Source organism: Clinocottus analis, unplaced genomic scaffold (assembly GCF_023055335.1).
Source record: "Clinocottus analis isolate CAN_PGR_092001 unplaced genomic scaffold, fCliAna1.0.p SCAF_12, whole genome shotgun sequence".
In the NCBI taxonomy this organism is placed as follows: domain Eukaryota; kingdom Metazoa; phylum Chordata; class Actinopteri; order Perciformes; family Cottidae; genus Clinocottus; species Clinocottus analis.
Window position 1 is genome coordinate 5,111,355 of NW_027175843.1, and position 17,837 is coordinate 5,129,191.

Genomic DNA, 17,837 nt, shown 5'->3' on the forward strand with positions numbered 1-17,837 from the left:
TGGGGGACTTTGAAGATTTTTTTTTTTTTAAAGATCAAAATCAAAGCAGCGGAGGCTGAACCCGGTCTTTCAGCTTGAAGTACGAGTCAAGTTTTCAAAAACACTGGATACATTTGGGGATATCGTGACTGTAATTCAGGTCCTTTTGGGGACGGGGAGAGTATTAGTAACTACCCATTAACATCTTAGACATGCATAAGACCTCCGTGTGCCATTTTTTACAGCAATATTGTCAATATAACCACACTATCTGCTTGGACGAAAGCTCAAGTGATAACTACTTCTCCACTGCAATGACGACCTGGGCAAGAGGCACGGACAGGAGGCAAGTACATGCAATACGTTATATAGAAACAACGAGGACAATACCACAGTTTGAGAGGGAAATTAAAACATTATAGGATTTACAGTAACAATTTAAGTGCGGTGTTCCAGAGAGCAAGCAGATTCAAAAGCAGGGGCAGCGATCAGAAACGTAGGAATGAAAGTGTTGTGTTTTAACAACTTGAATCAGAAACCCGGCTTATAGTAAAGAAACACAACACAACAGCAACTGGAACTGTTCCATTGGAGTCCTGATTGATGAATCTCTAAGCTGGAAGACTAATATTCGGTTTATTTGCAATAAAATATCTTAAGCTATTGGCATCGTTTGCAAAATGCACAGTTTGGCTCATCAGGATTCACTCTTTATTGTAGCTTGATTTATCCTTACCTCCTATACTGCAGTATAATTTGGGGCACTTCTTATCCCATTTTCACAAACTTTATATTCTATTAAGGTTTTGCATCAGTGAACTCCAAAACTATAAAAAGAAGAAATAACAAATTACACCTCCCAAGGCTTCGTACAGGGCTTGACATAAGGGGACTTAGTTATTGACCAGTTATGTATTTCAATTGCATTTCAGTCTCATGTAAGAATGGTAATAGTATTTATACGTACAATTAAAGCAATATTTAATATAAATGCACACTCACTATATAAAACAAAGAGTATAGAACAATATTAAATTAACTAACACAATTGGCACCTCCCTTTCGTAAAGGACAGAATACAAGTGTTCTGCTTGATTTAAGATGTTTACTTTATCTTTGCTTTGGGAGTATGTTTGCATCTTAATTTTCCTTTATATTATGCTTATGCTATTACTTGTGTATCTGCCTATAATATGTGCTGAGGTGACATTCCCCCGAATGAACCCTGGGAAGTTTCTGATCTCACCTGCACACAGGAGCGCAGGACGCGGCAGTGTGTTGTCTCCCGATACAGGGGCTGTGCACTGTCACCCACTTTATTCGAAGTCCTTGAAGCTACCATAACTGCGATGACAAACGAGCATATACCGTTAGCAAACACTGTTACCGAATCGCTATAAGTTAGCCTGCTTGTCCCCCAGCCATAACAAACAAGTGACATTGGACCAAAAGCTGGAAAGCGTGACATGGCGGGAAACGTGTCGAGCACCGTTACATCTCGCCGGGTGTGTTTCTCTACGTGACATTTGGGAGGAAGGGAGATAGGAAAAGAAAACACGAAGTGACTTACTGAGGGGCAAGTCGCCTCACGGCTCTGGTGATGTGCGCCGCCATGTTTATCCTTCGATGACGCGCTGACAGAGGAGGCAAGCGATTGGCTGCAGAACGAGTTCCCCTCGCGCTGCCCGAGCTACGTGATTGGCCAAGAGCGCGAAGAGGGGGCGGGCCGTAGAGGACTCTGAGCACATGGGACGGTAAACACTGTAGTAGTAAGAGTCGTAGTAAGTAGCACTTTGGGTAGTGCCTTTCAGGGGAGAGGAGGATACTTTGAGAGGGGATTTAGCCAAACAGTGAGTTATGTTAAAATGTAATTTATTCCACGAGATAATTCAATATAAATGATATACTTTTAAATTTAAAGTGACAATAGGTAAACAGTGACATGATTCTTTGTCTTACACAAGGTCTCTGTCTACAACCAGTCTGGTGTCCTCATGCTCTGGGGCGACAGGCTGCAATGGAGAGAAAAGGGGGGGGGGGGGGGGGGGTGAAGGGAAAGAGAGAAGAGTGCACAAGGCACAGCGCCACTCCAGGAGTTCTCATCGCAGCAGTGGTGAATTACCAACACTAACATCAGCCAGGTCCAAGTGTGCCACACAAATGACACGTAATATTTGCCATGATTAAGTCAGCAGGGGATTTGGTCCAAATGTCAGCCATTGTGCCGTGGGTGCGTTCAAATGATGCAAGCGGGCTGCTGAACTTACTTTACCTCGTCGTGGGTGGAGGCCCGAGGGGCTTCGGTAGTAGACCCTAAGTCCACGGTGATTGTTTCTTGGTCGTGCTTCAGTTGGAGATATCCTGCCTTGACATCGCAAAAGTTAGTTTTTTTGTAATTAAATGCAACTGTAGTGTTCTGACCAGTGGCTCAATTTCTGCAAAGCATTGGATCCCAACCTGGGGGTCAGCTTGGTTCAATGGTTCAATCAATTAGTTTAATTTTCAACAAAATTGGGCTCATTGATATCTTATTTTGGACATTTATCTTTTTTAAATGATTATTACTAGTTAGGTGGCCTTAATAAATTATATAAATTAAGCAATTTGAGAGATATACATTGGTATGTGGTTGCACTCATAGACATACCTATAACAAGGGGTTGCATGTAGACACTGCTTATAATGTGACTATTTGCCATAGTCACTCTCTAATTTCTAATGACGGATAGATCCGTTCTTAATAGATGATCCTCTCTTCCACGCATGGGAATCATTTTCCAACACAAATGGCAGAAAAATGAGTGTTTCTAAAAGCATGTGAAATGACCTATTTAATATTTAATAGCCCATTGTTTTTGTATACAGTCAATCAGGACTATATCTCAGTATACATCCATGATATGAAACGTGGGTTGTTTCACACAGATTGTATCCCTCAGCCAAGATGGCTTGTGTGTGCAACCGTTTCTGCAACGGAGTTGGAAAATTCCATCCGCGGGTTACTTGGAAACTACTGCTTTCCCTCCCCCCTTCCGTTCATCGAACACAATTGTTGTCTGCTAATCCAGTTTTGATAGCATTTGGCACACTTTCTTTGGATCACAGCGAGATGCTCAACTTCCATTCTGGTCTCCCCTAGGAACCTCTGAGCCCAAGAAAGCAGCCGACACCAGGTCGCGCCAGAGCAGGGGGGTTCTCTGTATCCCCGTAAAGCACAGAAAATTGTTTTTTTGATTCATGTCACCCCTTTGCCACATGCAGACACACACACACACACACACACACACACACACACACACACACACACACACACACACGCACACACAGACACACACATACCAGATCATCACCAGTCTGGTTAATTCCAGATATATGCTGAATATGTGTTTATTCTTGTCAATCTGTTATGTTGTTAAATGTTGCATTCACCTAATGACCCCCCTGTAAGGCAATAGAATATAAAATATTATGTCAAAGGCAAAAGCCTCTCGCCGTTGTCCCCCCTCTGTACGCCCTGATCCAAATGGACAATGCATCACTAGGCCTTGATGCCTCAGAAGTCCGGGTTCATTAAAATCTTGAATGAGTGCCAAAGCTGTAGTCATAGATAAAAGGAATATGAAAGGATAACGAAATTTATGGATGGCAAGTCACCACCTCACCCTGGCATTTATAATAAACAAATGGTTTCTGTTTCCAATTTAAATTTCTCATTATACTGTGACTTTTGGAAAATGTGTTTTGATTTACCAACATTTTATCTGAAAAACTGTATAATTGATTAGATTTACATGGCTCTGATTTTAATGCTGATCGCCCGCCTTCCCCCGACAGACAGCCCCCCACTCCCCAGCGCCAACACTCAACAAAAAAAGAATGATCTGAACTGCTCCTGAGGCACATTATCGTCATATAAAACAAACCTACATATCAAACAGGTTTGTTTTCTGATAAAATAATTGGCTTTAACCAGCATAGAAACCAATCCAATTCCCTTTGAATGAAACTTCTGTGAGGGCACCAAAAAAAATGGTAAGATAGACTTCACAGCCCGAGTGAGATGGACATCAATGCCGTCTGCCAGCAATAGCTATATTAACCCATGGCTAAATCCCATCACACAAATGTCAGTGTATCTGTTATGAAACCATGACATTTAGATCCAAGGTCTCCATTGTGGTTTTAGAGGGAGCTGATGTTTGTCCATTCTTTGCATCTATCAAACCTGTACACAGCCTCACAGCCAACTGTACTCTTACCACAGAAAGGTTAGAGATCACAAGGGTTTATGTGTCTAATTTTATTGCATAACACAGTGTGGTTTATGTCTTTTTTTTACGGTAGTTGAATATTATTACACAAAATTACACAAACAATGGTTTTGGCTCATTTGTGTTGTTGTTGCAATAAAAACAATTGAGATCCTTGTAATGTTTTCTATTGACTGACAGTTACATGATATATTATAAAAGAATAAAATAAGTATTTTATTTAGTAAAAAAAAAAAAAAAGCCCAATTTTCACCATCTTTTACAGAATATATTTTCCGCGCCAATTTTTTTTCTCCATTTAAACATTTAAAAAAAACGGCAATAGTAAGTTGATATTGTAGCACTCATTCCTGCATCAGGCTCAGCAGCTGTAATGTTTCTCAAACCATTTCACCGACTCCTCCTATCCAATCTCTCCAAACATCGCCACCATGGGCGCAACACACCGGTGGCAAGAAACCAACCTGACACACCGCGACGCCCGCCCCGTCATGTGCAATGAGGAGCACAGTCCACATTCAAGAAGTGGACAGTGTGTCACGAAGCTCTCATGTTACGAGTCCAACACCTATAACCCACTTGGCTGAGAATCACGAGATGTTTAATTATTGCCTCCTTACATTAGCTTGGATCCCCCACCCCTCCCTCAGGCATCGGTTTTGGGGGTCAGGCTGTGGGGTGGTGGGGATGACGGGGTAATGGGGGGGCGAGACTGGTGGAGAGATGGCGACGAGGACTAAAGCCCCTTCATTACCACCACATCTCTCTCTCCATCTCCCCATCTCCTTACCAACGGCAGTCCAGATCTGGAATTACAAATGATATCATGACAATTTTTCACGCTCTTCAAACCAGTGATGTTTTACCGACTCATTTGCTATGATACCTTGTTACGGATCCAGCTGTGAATCAGGGACGTGTCATGGGGCTAGAAGCCCACCTCCCGCTGAGCCTGGCCAATGACCTGGAAGGCAATAGGGGATGCCAGTGCCTGCAGCATGTGCTGCACTGACAAAGCAGCAGGGCACCGTCAAAAACCCTCTCATACAAACTTTGCAGATCACTCCGTTTTTAACAGATGAGTAGGCACTGGTGCAGATTTTTTTCTCTCTCTCCCTCTCTCTCTCTCTCTCCTTCTCTCTCTCTCTCTGCCCTACACACATAAGGTTTATGGATTTCCCTCCACGAGTCTGTGGCTCCAGTCGTCTCATATGAGAAAACCTTGCCCGCAAGGGGAATAGTGTAGCGGTGGATCTGGGATAGAGGGACGCAGATAGCAAGTGGCAGGGTCACTGCGCAGGTTAAGCAACAATTCAGTTGAGTGCCTGTAAAGGAAGTGGAGTTTGGTTGGAAAAGGCTGGCGCACCAGCTAAAGAGGCCACACTATCCAGATTAAACTTTGGCCTTTGAACATACATTACAACACGGCCTGCGCACACTCAATAGTGTACGTTTATGGATTTTAACGTGAGCAAATCTGTTGGTCTGTCCCTTCGCGAGCGCCACTTGGGAACACTTCGACGGGGATGTTTCTCCAAAAGCGCATCAATCCCCAACAATATCTCGTAATCCAATGAGACAAAGCAGCAACTTAATCCATTCATTAATTTTTGCATTCTTCAACAGGAATTCAATGAGGTTAAGGTTGTTTGGGTTTCCAGATGAGAGCCCTCACGCAATCCCAGGCCCCGATGACTTCTGCATTACTGGAATGATGCGGCCCAGGACTGATGGAGCTGAGAGTGTCAGGAGGCATTAGCCTTCACAACCCAAAACTGGTGGACAAAACCAGACTGCGGCCCCTGACCCAATCCACCGCCAAGTTACTGACCCAGCAATTATGAGAAAAACAGAGAGAGGGAGAGGGAAGGAGAGCGAGGTTGCAAAAAGCAGGAAAACATATTAGACCAAAGTGAGGAAAATAAGACCAATGCACATCCACGGTGAAATAAAAAGGCAAGATGGACAAACACAAGAGCCTCCGACTTCTCTGCACGTTACCCAAACGGCAGGAAACGGTTTTAAGGGCTTTCTTTTCCGTTCGGTTCACCCTGATTCCCCCCTCTCTCACTTCATTTAACTGAATTAATGAGCAGGTCCAGCCGGAGCTCGGAATATTAACTTCTTGCGCGCCCGTCATTTTGTTGAGAGGAATGAGCTTTTTCACACTCCAGAGGTTCCGGGGATGATTCTGCAATCGATAAGCATGTTTACTCAAAGTCTCGAAAGACTTCAAGGGCTAAAATATGATCTGTGAGAAAGCCTGGGGTTGCAACAACTACACTGCTCTCAGGAGCCGTGCCTTGCATAGCGTGGGCAGCGGCTCGCCGGATGCGAGCTTTATGAATGGCCGTTTCCGAGCACAATGCTCCTCCAAGCGCGCTGGCACACGTGGGCTGGTGGCCTCGCAACACGACACCGGCGGACTGAGAAACACCTACATCAGAGAGGACCTAAAGCTGTGTACACACGGTTCACCTCAGGACAGGGCCCGCTCACAGAAACAATGTCAATGCCGGACTCCCCCTGTGCTCTCCGCTGAACGCTACCTCTGTGATGGTACAGCGGGGCGGTGCTGCTGCGGGCTGCAACCTACAGGACGCGGCGGGGAAAGCAGTGTGTCAAGCGCGGCGCTCTCCGCTTGACAGCGGAACCCAGTGGCAAGGATGCGCCTGCTTATTTCCATATGTTGCACATCCCATCGGATTTATGAAATGATATGAGTTCATTCATTATTCATATTTGGGAGAGTGGAGTTATTACCATTTCCCGCCCATCAGTGACACCATAAACATTTATGAAATCACAGTTCGCCCAAGGCGTTTGCCCGCCGCTGTGAAAAGTGGTCACAATTGACTAGTTAGCACGGGCGCTGGAGACAAGCCCTAAATGCCATACAAGTGACCCGTGAAGTTTTAATACAGGCAAAGTGGCGACAATAAGACAAGTGACGAGGAGGACGAGTGACTGAATATCACCGAGGCCGAGTCCACGTTGTTACCGCGCCCCGGGCGGCACGGGAGACCTCCAGCCTCGGTCTTAACGCAGTCCAGGTCCAGCAGTGTACTGTATTTACACCAGGGCCCGACTCGCACATCAGCAGGTTCCACTTGTAGACGTCCCACTCTGATTAGAAAGCCACATTCTTTTTTTTACATGAATACAAATTTCACACCGCAGCAGACTTAGTTGTAAGCTAATTTGTCACAGGCTTATCGAGGCCTATTCATCACTGATCTAGTAATTACCAGAATGAGCTACAGGATAACCCCCCTCCGTCCCCCCTCTCTTCTCCCCGAAGCGATGGTCAGCCTGTAAAACCAGGATGTGTTGGCACCTTTATGATATAAATACGCACACACCCTGGGCATAAGAAAGCTGTCAACAGAACATTTGTTTTCCATTTTTCACCACCCAAAGCACTTCAAGCTGGGGGGGAGGAAAAGAAGAAAAGGGGTGTGGGGTGTAGGGTGGGTGGGGGGGGAGGAGACAAGGTGTTAAAAATGTACCGCAACACTAACTATTTTGCCCCTTGGTGGATGTGGGCGCTCGAACAGATGGGGCTCCAATTGGTTCGCTTTTTTATTCAGTGCAACAGGGTCGTCCGAAATTTCCATTCAGTAAGCTCTCACCTCCACACATGCTCGGTTGCGGTTGGCACATGCAGATTGAAGGCATAAACGCACACGCAGTACATTCACACATGCTTGATTATGTGTTCTGACACAGACACACACACACACACACACACACAGCAGCTGCTCTCGCCGCTCTCTCTTAATGCCCATTCATCACGTAACTTTTTGCTGATTGAAAAAAACAAGTGCATGTCAAGTGAACTGAAAGACAAGGGATGTCAGAGGTGCGTGAGCTGACCCACGCATGCTAGTAAGCTGTGATGAATCCCCCCCCTCCCTCTCCTCCCCTCCCCGCACCCCAAAATCCACCCTACCGTAAATAGATCAAAGCACATCTGTTTCTGTGTCCAGCAGCCACACATCTATAATTGCGAACTGGCCTTAATGGCTCAGAGCGACCCGTCAGATGCTAAGCAGTTTGGACACAGGAGATGCTGAAGCATATGAGCGGAGCGCAAACCATCAGTAATCGCCGGACACGGAATTCTCTGGAGCCACGGCGGCGGCTGTCTCGGTCTCTAGCGGACTGAAATAGATATCACAACTTCAGCCCAGGGACGGAGGCCCCCGAGGGGGCCGGAGGTGACCACACAGCTGCGAATGAGGAGCAGGGGTAGACCAGTGGTCAGAGGCAGGAGGACACCACTGGGATCACAGATGGGTGGGGAGAGGAAGTGGGTTCGATGTGGAGAGGAACAGCATGGCTGGTTGGCGTTGGTGTTTTCTAAGGGGTTTAGAAAGTGATGCACCCTAAAAGGTGCTATTTTGGGGCCAAAAAAAAAGAGAAGACGGAGGCGTCGACGGTGTCCAAATGGGGTCTTGGGAGAGTCCGAGTCTCGGCTGAACATGGTAAGGCCCTGAGTGACGAGAGAAGCCTCAAGTTGGCCAGTTGTCACAGTGTGACACTGATTCGGCCTAATGAGCGTAGCGCTGTCACCACACATCTGCCTCTCATTCACTTGTAGGATCTGGCACACTCAAGACCTGCTGGAGTCACCGCTAGATGCTGGAACCGGAGACTCTGCCGCCTCACTGCAATCGGCCCCGGCTGCCAGGATTTACAAGGAGGAGAGCGTGAATAAGTTTGGACTCGTACCACGGAATCAAACGTAAAAACAAACGCGCACAGTTTGAGTCCGTCCACTTAAAAATGACGCGGCATGACAAGAATTATTGAGTTGCCGAGCAGTAAAAAAGTTTGATTGACTAAAGAACGTTGATTTTTATGGAATTATAAAATGGCAGTAAATAACAACTCCTTCTCTGCTGTCACTAATGTATTCAAGAATGTGTCGAGGTTGAATTTGTTCATTTACCCGTATTTGTTTGCTTGCAATTGCAAACAATCATGCTACTTATTGTGGGAAAAACGTTTTTTTTTCTCCAAATATGTCATCTTCTTTACAACCCACAGAAACCTAATGTCTTAATGAGTATGACTTTCTCCCATGACGGGTAGATTCGGTCTCAAACGACACCCCATAGGTATCTATCTCCATGCCGTTGTTTATGATAACAAACGCCCCATTGTCTTCGACTCGCTCAATATGATCCAGCAGATGAAGCTGTTACAGTAATGGAACTGGAGCGCACGCGGGGGGATACTGTTGATCGGAAGAGACAACAAGACAACGAGGACGAGCGTATGTCCCGCATGTGACGATGATTAGGTCGTGGTGTCTCTGATCTGCCGAGGACAGCAGTCCTCCCCATCTGTCCTGACTCGGAAGGCGTCTGCGTAGACGGAGCAGCCACTCAGAAATTCCTCATGGGCATCCTCCTGGAAAATAGCACAAAGGTTTACCAAACATCATTGTGGCGGTGGCACCAATTATTGTTAATATACATCAAATAGCCTCGGCCCGAGTCCGAGGGGCGGACTGATCACTCCAATGACGGCAACTGTCAGTCTGCACCCGAATGGGGAGAGCTGTTGAAATAATTAGTCCATGCCCTGTGAATAAAACCATAATACAACGGCCGAGATGACATCCAAAATATGCACACCGCCTCAGATGACCTGAAAAACCTGCCGCGGCACGGGCCGCCGAACAAGGCCTTCATCTTCGGGCCGGTGGCCGCAGATGAACAGGGGGGCTTTGTTTTAATGTCCATGTCGGGGCAGTGAGGAGGAACAGCGAGAGGAAAAGGCAGCAGTTGCTGGCACGGCGTTGGTTCGACCTTTTACGCACACGAGCTTTTGATGCACGAACACATTTGCTGCAGTTTAAAGTTTGTATTTCAGATTTCATTCCGATGAAAAAACGTATAGTTTTTGAGAGATTTACACATTTCCCTAAACACCAAATAATATCAGAGGCCGCCAAAAAGCACAACTGAAAAACCCAAGGTCGTATTAAACAACGACAAAAGAGAAATTTAAGAGAATAGAAAAAAAATAAGAAGAGAAAAGAGAAGAGAATATCAGAGGGCAAAGGTCAGAGCTCAGAGCTGGACGGGCCGTTTTGCTGCAGATCCTGAAGATGGTGCTGCTCAGCTGCGTTTCTCAAATAATTTTAGCAGAAGTATAAAACCTCATTGCATTGAAAGACAGCTATGTGAGACTTCATCTCGGCCGGTTTCAGATGCCGTATCCGCAAGTGTATCCGTGCTTTTGACCAAGTCACTAAATCCCTTCCAGCCCCAGGGGTGCCGCACTGTAGCTGACCTCTGACCTGTCATTCACCTCTGGAGGGGAGTGGGCTAATTGTCCTGATGATTATTGATGTATCACTTTTTTGTTTGCTCGATCGACTCAACCCGCTCAAGATGAAGTCAATCAAACTACCAAAAGTCATGTGACTGTGTTGGCAATATGTGTTGTTGTTGTTGCCAGTATAATTACCACCATAGGGACTGGTTTGTGTTCAGTATTCAGTGTTCATCAGCTCAAAATACATCGTCGCATTAGCATGTGTTAGTCTTGTAAATCAGCTGTGCGTGTGGGATTCTAATTATTTTTGTTTCGCAATACCCACATTTATGTTTCACACTCGACATTCCCAGCCACTGCAGCTCTCCAGAAGTTAATAAGGTAATCAAAAGGGAATTACGAGTAAATTACTGGTAATTCCTTAGGAAGCCAGAGCAAAGGGATTTGTATGGCCACTAGTACTCACACATTAAGGGACGGGCTTTAAGGATTAACGTTTTGCGTTTCTTTCAGTCCTCTTTATGGTTTTTATGTACTTTAAAACTTCTGCTGTAAAACATACCAAAATTACAACGCCATGTTTTGGTTTCTGTCAATTCTGTTTAGAATTGGGCCTAAATACCTCAATGTGTGTTTCAACCGGGCCACGTCTGTTTTATTTTGTCTGAAAAGCTTTTTTTTAAATTCTAGGTGAAAAAAACGACGCCTCTGGCACTGACGATCGGACCGCTAAAAGTTTGAACTTGACCCCTTTTCGGGTTATAACAATCAAGAATCCTTCGGCGTGTGGCGGCCAATCAGAGCTCGCCGTCTGCGGGTCGCGCCTGTTGACTCGAGTGTGTCAGTGCGACGGGTTTATGTCGCGCGGAGCTTCTCCCTAAACGCGTTTGGAGATGGCGCCCTGTTCGTGAGTGTGAAGTCACGAGCGGTTTAAACGGACACCAGGCCCGGTGAGCCGGCGTGTGTTTTTTAGCGCAACCAGCCACACTGGTGTCAACACTGTGACACGTCAGATTAAGAGAGGCTCGCCATAAATGAAAGGGACTGTGGCTTTTTTAAAAACGCTGTCCGTGCACACCTGTGACAGCATGAAACAACCGCTCCTTCACACGCACACGCCCCCCAGGTCTGCACAAATACGCTCGTATCTTCGCCGTACGTCATTTTTTGTTTTGTTTCAAGGCGGGGCATGCCGAGCGAAGCGTCGTCAATATTTGTCTCTGTGAAGCGAAGGCGAAAGCCACACAAGAGCTCATCAGTGGCGAAAAGGTGACAAGCGTGAAGCAAAGTGTGAACGGCGAGAGTCTTCACGCGAAGCGTTGTGGAGCAGAGGGACAGGGGCCCGAGCTGGGCAGGCGGTGGCTGGTGCGAGGGGGGGTGAGGGGGAGGGGTTGGTGGTGATGATGAGAACAGACACGAGCCACATGAGGCCCCCTGACAACGCAGGAGTCCCCCTGCGGTATGTCCAGCAGTCTACTTATGCACACACACACACACACACAGACGCACACAGACGCATAAACGCACACAAGCACGCAACTCTAACACCGCGAACCCTGACTTTGTAAGATGGAAATATGAAATAGCGAAAGTGAAACAAAATAGGTGTTTAGAAGCTGAAACATTTCCGCTGGAATGAATTCCGTCCGTGGATGAAGAAACGCCGCCGGACGGTTCGATGTTCCTCATTCGTAGTGATGGCACCCCCTCTAGTGGCTTCATGTGTTCACAGCAGTTCACTTGATTTTTTGCATTGCAACTGAACACACACAAGTAATGCATGCCTGTGTGTAACATGAATGTTATATTATAAATATTACAATTGAATAAATGGTGGTTGTCCACCACTACGTTGCTTTTGCTGGACAGCCGCCCGGTGGAGTCGGGGTAGTAAAGCGGACTTCAACTCCGACCGTGCGGGGGTTGAAAGTTTCACACCCGATTCATTTTGGCAGCGAAAAAACACATCCCCAAATTTGGTTGGGCATCGTTTGTGGAACCACGCTGGCTGTTCCGCACGCGTCGAGGACACCACAAGTCATTCCCAGTTTGCCTCACCAACAAACCGCTGGTCTCCCCCTCCCACCCACCACCACGAGGGGTGCCTTTAAAACGATATGCCTTCTGGGGTGTTCTTTTATGGGGCTGCAGTTGCAACCATTGTCTATTGTATCATTCTCTTCAAATCACTTTGTCCCTCCCCCCTCCGCTTTTTTTGCCCACCCCTGACTTAACAACCAGAAAAAGGTCACATTTCGGAGAAGTGACTTCCATGCATGTTCCATGCTGGGTCGTCACTTTCAATTTCCTAAGACCTTTCACGTCACACACCCATCAACCAGGAGAACACACCGCGTGCACCCAGAGCCGGTGAGATGTATGAATTAGAATACGCCACACAGTCTAAGCAGTCCTTTGGAGTAGATTACGTAGAAGTATTTAGGAGTATGGAGCTGCTCAGAAAAAGAAAAGCGTTGTACGATCACATGCTTTCTGGTTCACTTTAAAACCATCAACAGTAACTTTTTCACCATACCTACTACTCATTTTATGAATAATGTTTGTCATGTTCATTAAATGTGTTGTAACTCCGTTACGTTGTTCATTCTGTACACATGACATTGCTTCTGTCCATCCTGATACAGGGATCCTCCTCTGTTGCTCCTCAGAAGGTTTCTTTCCTTTTTCTCTCTGTTAAAGTTGTTTTTGGGGGGAGTTGTTCCTGATCCAATGAGAGGTCCCGGGGCCGAGGATGGATGTGTACAGATATTAAAGCCCTCTGAGGCACATTGACTTGAATTGAGCAGGAGCAGGGGTTTGCACAGGATTCACTTTGAGATGACATGCGGGGTCAAAGTCATCAATGCGGCTCCCCATAAAACCTCTGGATGGATTTGCGTTGCTTATTTTGTGCCGTAAAATCTCAAAGGGCATGAGCAGAAGTGATCATCTCCTTCTTTCCACGTGCCCCCCGCTGTATTTAACACTGAGACCCCCCCTAACCCACACCCCCACCAGGACACCTAGCGAGCGCTCTACAAACGACGTGTCTTTTCACATCTCTTTTTTTCTCCAGCGCGCAAGATGTTTAACTTAGCGCACAGAATTAATGGAGCGTGAAATGCAGGCCTGAAGTGCAGCAGGCTCCTAACCTGCAGGTGACACGAAGCTCTTATTGTGACCTCACTGAGCTAAGTATTATAACCGCATTTGACTGGTGACAATTAGTGACCTTTTGGCTTTCCAGCAGCCATCCATTTCAATTACCCCAACCTGGAGAGCTCTGGTGGGCGAGCGACATGAGATACTGTAGCCGGTGTACTACTACTACTACTACTGTACTGCTATTGTTAGCTCGGCCACTGTTCTGCACCATTAGTCTTACAATGCACTGATGCCTTTTGGCATGCCGTTAGAGCGCGTGTTGGATCACATTTGTGTTTCGATTGAGGCATTAAGTGATAATAATGGTTATTATTTTTGGCTCTTATGTTCTTTGAAAGGTCGTAGCAATGTGAACTCTTTCAAGAAAATTATCTTTTTTTCGGTTCACCTTCATTAGACAGATAACAGGATAGAGGTATGACATGCAGCAGACGTCCGGAGGGCAGAATCAAAACCCCCGGACGCTGCGTTCATACGGCATGCACTGTAACCATACCAAGGTGCTCCACAAAGGATCTTTTTTTTATGAAATGCCAGCTTTCTGTGTCCGTTAATGCTATCTCTGAGACAAATGAAGAAGAAGTTATGAATGAGAATGTGCAAACAGAGTTTTGTTTGCTGAAGTGAAGCTGCTGCAGCTTACTTTGCCACATTTTTAGAACCACCATAACTATTCTCAGAATACATTTTTTCAGTTTGGATTCTTCACGGTTAAAAGAGAAATACAAAATGTGGTTGAGGGGTATGCGTAGTAGAAATTCTTCAAACTGTCGATGATTCATTCACAGATCACACGTTCTTTCTCTCACAAGCGCCAGCAACACTTCCTCTTCCTTCTCCATCTCCCACCTCATCAGCTCCACCTCAGGCCTGCACGCCTCACCTACATAAAGTTTAAAGTTTAAACCTCAGAGGCAGGAAGGTTTTATAAAACCTCACACTTAATCATCTCATCTAACCTTTCTGAAAAGCACGCTGCAGCGGCTGCACGCGGCACTGCAAACACTCTTTCATCGAACTCTCGCAAAGATTAAAGACACCAAACTGAAGTGGATAGTTCACGCATGCAGAGAAGCGACATTGACGCAACCAGTACTTGCCAACTTTATCTCTCTTTCTAACACACTCCGTAGCAGTCTTGTATGAACCACATTGTGGGTCTGTGAGGTCTGTGCTCTTGGACCCATAGTGGGGACTCACCTTCTATTCAAGACAAACAGCGTGTTCCCAATATTATATATTTACAGGCGATACTTGGTATCCTTTAGACTTATGGTTAGTGTTGTACAATTGTGGTGCAAGATTTGGAGCGTATTAATTGCTCCGTGCTACGCGTTTGCCTCGACCCTGTCGGTCACCGACCGCATGAACGCAGTGCAGAGCGGCGGCCCTGAGCGAGCCAGAGGAGCAGTTATGAAGTTAATCATGTAAAAATGGCGGTATTGATTGTTGTTCATGTTACGGTGTATTTCCGTATCAGTACAATTGACAGTGACCAAAATTTTTATTTTTTTTACAAGGAATACATGCATCAATTACGATTTGTGCCGGCATATATATATATATATATATATATATATATATATATATATATATATATATATATATATATATATAGATAGATAGATAGATAGATAGATAGATAGATAGATAGATATAGATATAGATATATACGGTGTCTCTTACTGCTGTTATTTAAGAGCTTTAAAATCTAACAAGCTCTCCAAATTATATCTATAATATTCGTATTTATTAAACTTTCATGTCAATAAATACACATCAAATTTAATTGAGACAGAGAGAGAGAAAAAGAAAGACAGAGAGGGAGAGAGTGACAACAATAAAATAGCACAAAGACAACAACACATAACACTGTTTCTTGACACTATCTTCGATTAGTGATTATGAAATTGAGGAGACTACGTCTCACAATTGTTTCAAAGTCGTCAATAATAAGTCATAAACTGGTCTGCTATGCACAGTGCATATGCATAGAACTCTACAAACTACTGGGGTTTGAGCATCACCGAGTTTGACAGACACATGGTGTCAGAAAGGAGAGGTGGGATTTGAACCCTGCATCCAACCTTTTCAGAGGCACTTCAAGTCAACACCGCTCCATTTACCGCCACAACCACCAAACTCAAGGGTGTAAACAGTCAATCAGCTGGGGAACCGTGCCTCTTGCTGTAAGTACCGTACCAACTTTACTGTGTTCCCCTTTCTGTTCTTGCTCCTTTGCTGATGCACTCTTGTTTTCTGCCATTGGATTCATGATCACACTTTTCTCCAAATGACAGGTGCGATGGCGTTTGAAAACATCACCCCGAACTCCGCCGAAAACCCTCCGAACCAGAGCAGCTGCGACGTGTTTGTCTACCAGAGGTCTGCCGCGGTGCTCTTTCCAATTTTCTACTCTGTGGTTTTCATTATCAGCGCCTGCGGCAACAGCTTGGTCCTCTACGTGATCTGCCAGAGGAAGCAGAAGTTCAACTCCACCTCCGTCTACCTGGTCAACCTTGCGCTGTCTGACGCCCTGTTCACACTGGCGCTGCCCGGACGAATTATCTACTACGTCCGCCACTTTGACTGGCCCTTTGGTGACCTTCTCTGCAGACTGACAACGCTCCTCTTCTTTGCAAATACATATGCAGGTAATAATGGTTGCTTCTGTTGCTCGTATGGCACCTATAAGTGTGTTGGTAGACACAATCTCTGCATCACCTTCAGAATTTATTATTTTCTTGTTGAACTTTATCTTGGAGGAAAGAAACAAACAGAATGCGCTCATGAGAGTTCATTCAGAATTTGCATCCAACCTTCATACACTCCCAAGTATATGAAGTGTAAAAGGTGTGTTGGCCTTTTTACTTGTTAGCACAGGACCAGAACGTCTTCTACAAAGTCAAAGCGCTGCTCATTGGGTCCAAACTCATGTTCTATCCCTTTGGTTATTATCTGTGGCATTATGTATTGGTTTTTCATGCGTTGAGCAGAAACTGCATTGCATATCCATCATTCTTCCACCAGGTATTGGCTTCATGACCTGCATCAGTCTGGACCGCTACCTGGCCATGGTGCATCCTCACCGGATGCAGTTTTTGAGGAGCGTGAGGGTGGTTCGCAGGGTCTCCGCCGTGGTCTGGGCCCTGGTATTCCTGCAGGTGGCCCCCTTGCTGTTCCGCAGCATGCTGCGCGAGAACCAGGGGAGGCGGACCTGCATGGAGTACTTCAGCTTCGAGGGCTCCAGCTTCACGCCATATGTCCTGCTCCTGGCCTGCGCCGTCTCCTTCTGCTGCCCACTCGCCGTCATCGCCGGCTGCTACGCCAAGATCAACCAGAAGCTGCGGGCCGCGGCCGAGCAGAACTCCGTGACCGGTCGATCGAGGAGGAACCACAGGGTCAACACCATCATCCTCCTCATCCTCCTCACTTTCATCGCGTGCTTCAGCCCGTATCACCTCAACGTCATGCAGTTCATGTCCAGAAAGATACACCACCAGGCAACGTGCAAGGAACTGAGGGCCTTCAAGGTGTCCCTGCAGGTAGGCCCTGTGCTTGTTGGTTTGATTGCCGAGCGATCCCCCGCCACTTTCCCGCCTTATAACCCGTCCTCTCCCCGCAGATCACAGTTTCGCTCATGAATTTCAACTGCTGCTTGGACCCAGTCATCTACTTCTTTGCCATTAAGACCTACAAGAAGCGGGTGCTGAGCCTGTTCAAGGACTATCTGTATACTTCCACCGCCTCCTCCAAAATGACAGCTGAGAACAGCAGCAGCAACACCTGAGAGAAACCACAGCTCAGCTTTACAGGAGGCACACGACCCGTGCCACAAAGGAAACCTAGTTTAAGGTCTATTTTAGTCCCTCTCTGTGCAAATGACAAGCAGTATATCAAGGCATGCTCTGATGCAAGGGATATGCATTGAAATGAAACATCAAATTTGGAGAAAAAAAACAACCCGAAAAAACCTTGTTAAAGTGTGAATCACAATGATTTTTGTTTCTCCCATAACTATTAGATTTCTCTTATTCCACGATATCTTATTGCTTTTCTTGTTAACATGTGTGTGTAAATACAGTTTGGTCATACCGTAATGTACAAAATAATTTGGCTTGAATCAGTGTT

General features: G+C 45.9%; 2 protein-coding genes across 2 annotated transcripts in view; one reads left to right on the forward strand and one right to left on the reverse strand.

Annotated features, from left to right (window-relative positions):
* clybl (citrate lyase beta like) overlaps window positions 1-1,599 on the reverse strand; it is a 59,135-nt gene extending 57,536 nt beyond the window's left edge. The window contains exon 1 of the mRNA XM_068572642.1: window positions 1,550-1,599. Within this exon, the coding sequence (XP_068428743.1) occupies window positions 1,550-1,593 (44 nt within the window). The 5' untranslated portion in view covers window positions 1,594-1,599. The remainder of the gene's footprint in view (window positions 1-1,549) is intronic.
* A 14,400-nt stretch (window positions 1,600-15,999) lies between these two features.
* Window positions 16,000-17,496, forward strand: si:ch211-184m13.4 (uncharacterized protein LOC798560 homolog). The gene is made up of 3 exons (XM_068573246.1): window positions 16,000-16,360; window positions 16,737-17,251; window positions 17,332-17,496. The coding sequence occupies exons 1-3, from the start codon at window positions 16,000-16,002 to the stop codon at window positions 17,494-17,496; spliced, it is 1,041 nt and encodes a 346-aa protein (XP_068429347.1).
* The last annotated feature ends 341 nt before the right edge of the window (window positions 17,497-17,837 follow it).